General features: G+C 65.8%; 1 protein-coding gene across 1 annotated transcript; it reads right to left on the bottom strand.

The window, feature by feature from the left end:
- Positions 1-36: 36 nt before the first annotated feature.
- Positions 37-3,264, bottom strand: LOC104458355 (tropomodulin-4-like; the record flags this gene model as incomplete). Its single annotated transcript, XM_010073639.1, has 4 exons — positions 3,176-3,264; positions 1,693-1,823; positions 780-887; positions 37-201 (listed from the first exon to the last, which is right to left on the bottom strand). Coding segments are annotated over exons 1-4 (483 nt in total), but the record flags the coding sequence as incomplete, so codon positions are not given.
- Positions 3,265-3,306: the final 42 nt, after the last annotated feature.

Below are 3,306 nucleotides of genomic sequence, written 5' to 3' on the forward strand. Positions count from 1 at the left end.
AGGGTTGGGGACAGCCCCGTCCCCTCCCCGGGCCACCCGCGGGGGGCTGGCACCCACCTGGTTGTCCACGCGGAGCTCGCCCAGGGTGGAGTTGTGGTACATGGCCTTGATGATGGCCATCATGCCGGCGCTGGTGATGAAGTTGGATTCGATGTTGAGGCTCTGCAGGGTCTTGTTCTCCGTCAGCATCTCGGCCACCGCCTGCGTGGCACCTCAGGATGTCACCTCGGGGTGGCACCCGGGGCTGCGACCCCCCCTCTGGCACATCCCGGGCCACCGATGCTCCAGGTGATGGTGGAACAGCCACTGCCACCGTCACCCAGCCGTGCTGGTGGCCAGGATGGAGCTGGGGACAGGGGATCATGTTCCCCTCCCTGTCTGGGAGGTGACACCCAAGGCTGCCACCCCCCTGCTGCCACCCGAGGTGACACCCAAGGCTGGCACCCTGCTGCTGGCACCCGAGGTGACATCCAAGGCCACCAATGCTCCAGGTGATGGTGGAAAAGCCACCGCCACTGTCACCTGGCCTTGTTGGTGACCAGGATGGAGCTGGGGACGGGATTGTGTCCCCTCCCTGGCTGGGAGGTGACACCCAAGGCTGGCACCCTGCTGCTGGCACCCGAGGTGACATCCAAGGCCACCGATGCTCCAGGTGATGATGGAAAAGCCACCGCCACCCGGCCGTGCTGGTGGCCAGGATGGAGCTGGGGACATGGGATCGTGTCCCCTCCCTGGCTGGGGACGTGTGGGGACACAGGGGACACGGGACCGGGACTCACGTTGGCCACGGGGTCGTTGCTGCGGGTGGCCACCAGGCTGAGCTTCTTGACGTGGGTGTTGGTCTTCATGGCCTCGCAGATGGCCTTCAGCGTGGTGACCGGAATGTCCTGCAGCAGGGGACACGGACGTCACCGAGGGGTGGGGACAGCCATGAGTGGGTATGGGTGTCACCAAGGGGGTGTAAGTGGCATCAAGGGGCTGTAGATGTCACCAAGGGTACAGGGGTGTCCCTGAGAGGGTGCTGATGTCACCCAGAGGATGTAAGTGGCACTAAGGGGATGTGGGATGTCCCCAAGGGGACATGGATGTCCCCAGATAAGGACCAGCACCCTGGGGTGCCCTGGAGCCATCCCAGGATGGGGACAAACACCCCAGAGGTGCCCCAAGACAGGGACTGACCCCATGGGGACACCCAAGGGTGGGACCCATCACCTGGGGACACCTTGGGGACACGCTGGGGACCACAGCGCTGCCCCAGCATGGGGACCAGCACCTTGGGGTGCTCTAGGGACACCCTGGGACAGGGACCAGCCCCATGGGGACACCCAAGGGTGGGACCCATCACCTGGGGACACCTTGGGGACACGCTGGGGACCACAGCGCTGCCCCAGCATGGGGACCAGCACCTTGGGGTGCTCTAGGGACACCCTGGGACAGGGACCAGCCCCATGGGGACACCCCAGGGTGGGGTTTGGCACCCCAGGGGTGGGACTAGCACCCTGGGGACAGCTTGGGGACACTCTGGGGACCACAGCGCTGCCCCAGCATGGGGACCAGCACCTTGGGGTGCTCTAGGGACACCCTGGGACAGGGACCAGCCCCATGGGGACACCCCAGGGTGGGGTTTGGCACCCCAGGGGTGGGACTAGCACCCTGGGGACAGCTTGGGGACACTGCCACCGGGGCTGTCACCTTGATGTTGTTGAGGTTGACGTCCTCCAGGGCCGCGTCGTTGGCCTGGATCTGCCGCAGCGTCTCCTCCACGTTGGTGGGGTTCGGGGGCTCGTCCGGCACCGGCTTGTACGTGTCGGGCTTCACCACACCTGGGGACACGTGGGACAGCGCATGGGGACACGCGGGACGGCGAAGGGACCCACGTGGGGACATGTGTTTGCACGCACCCGTGGGGTCACCATGGGGAATCCCGGGCGGGTTCTGGTCCCCGAATCCCCCCCAAACAGCCCCGTTGACCCCATGTCCCCATGTCCCTTGTCCCAGGGGGTTCTCTCCCCATGCCCCCTGTCCCAGTGTCCCCTGATCCCGTGTCCCTCTGTCCCCTGTTCCAGGGGTTCTCATCCCCATGTCCCCTCTCCCTGTGTCCCCTGTCTCAGGGGGGCTCATCCCCATGTCCCCTGACCCCGTGTCTCCTGTCCCCATGTCCCCTGACCCTGTGTCCCTCTGTCCCCTGTCTCAGAGGGTCTCGTCCTCCTGTCCCCTGTCCCCATATCCCTCTGTCCCCTGTCCCAGGGGAGCTCACCCCTGTGTCCCCTGTCCCAGTGTCCCCTGTCCCCTGTCCCCTGTCTCAGGGGGTCTCATCCCCGTGTCCCCTGTCCCAGTGTCCCCTGACCCCGTGTCCCTCTGTCCCCTGTTCCAGGGGGGTCTCATCCCCATGTCCTCTCTCCCTGTGTCCTCTGACCCTGTGTCCCCTGTCTCAGGTGGTCTCATCCCCGTGTCCCCTGTCCCAGTGTCCCCTGACCCCGTGTCCCTCTGTCCCCTGTTCCAGGGGGGTCTCATCCCCATGTCCTCTCTCCCTGTGTGTCCCCTGTCTGTCTCCCCTGTCTCAGGTGGTCTCATCCCCGTGTCCCCTGTCCCAGTGTCCCCTGTCTCAGGGCAGCTCATCCCCATGTCCCCTGTCCCCATGTCCCTCTGTCCCCTGTCTCAGAGGGTCTCATCCCCGTGTCCCGTGTCCCCGTGTCGCCTGTACCAGGGGGGCTCACGCCCATGTCCCTTGTCCCCGTATCCCTCTGTCCCTATCCCAGGGGGTCTCATCCCCATGTCCCCTGTCCCAGTGTCCCCATGTCCCCATGTCCCCTGACCCCATGTCCCTCTGTTCCCTGCCTCAGAGGGTCTCGTCCTCGTGTCCCCTGTCCCCATATTCCTCTGTCCCCTGTCCCAGGGGGGCTCATCCCCGTGTCCCCTGTCCCCGTGTCCCCCTGTCCCCTGTCCCAGTGTCCCCATGTCCCCATGTCCCCTGACCCCATGTCCCTCTGTTCCCTGCCTCAGAGGGTCTCGTCCTCGTGTCCCCTGTCCCCATATTCCTCTGTCCCCTGTCCCAGGGGGGCTCATCCCCGTGTCCCCTGTCCCCGTGTCCCCCTGTCCCCTGTCGTCCCCCTGTCCCAGGGGGTCTTGTCCCAGTGTCCCCATGTCCCGTGTCCCCTGTCCCCAGGTCACCCACTGTTGATGCCCTCGGTGTTGGTGATGTTCCCGCTGCAGATCGCGTCGTAGTACTGCTTGTTGCTCATCAGCGTGTACATCCCCAGGATGGCTGCGGGACCGCGGGACGGGGGGGTCAGCGGCTGGCCCAGG

Source organism: Pterocles gutturalis, unplaced genomic scaffold (genome assembly GCF_000699245.1).
Source record: "Pterocles gutturalis isolate BGI_N339 unplaced genomic scaffold, ASM69924v1 scaffold28722, whole genome shotgun sequence".
In the NCBI taxonomy this organism is placed as follows: Eukaryota; Metazoa; Chordata; class Aves; order Pterocliformes; family Pteroclidae; genus Pterocles; species Pterocles gutturalis.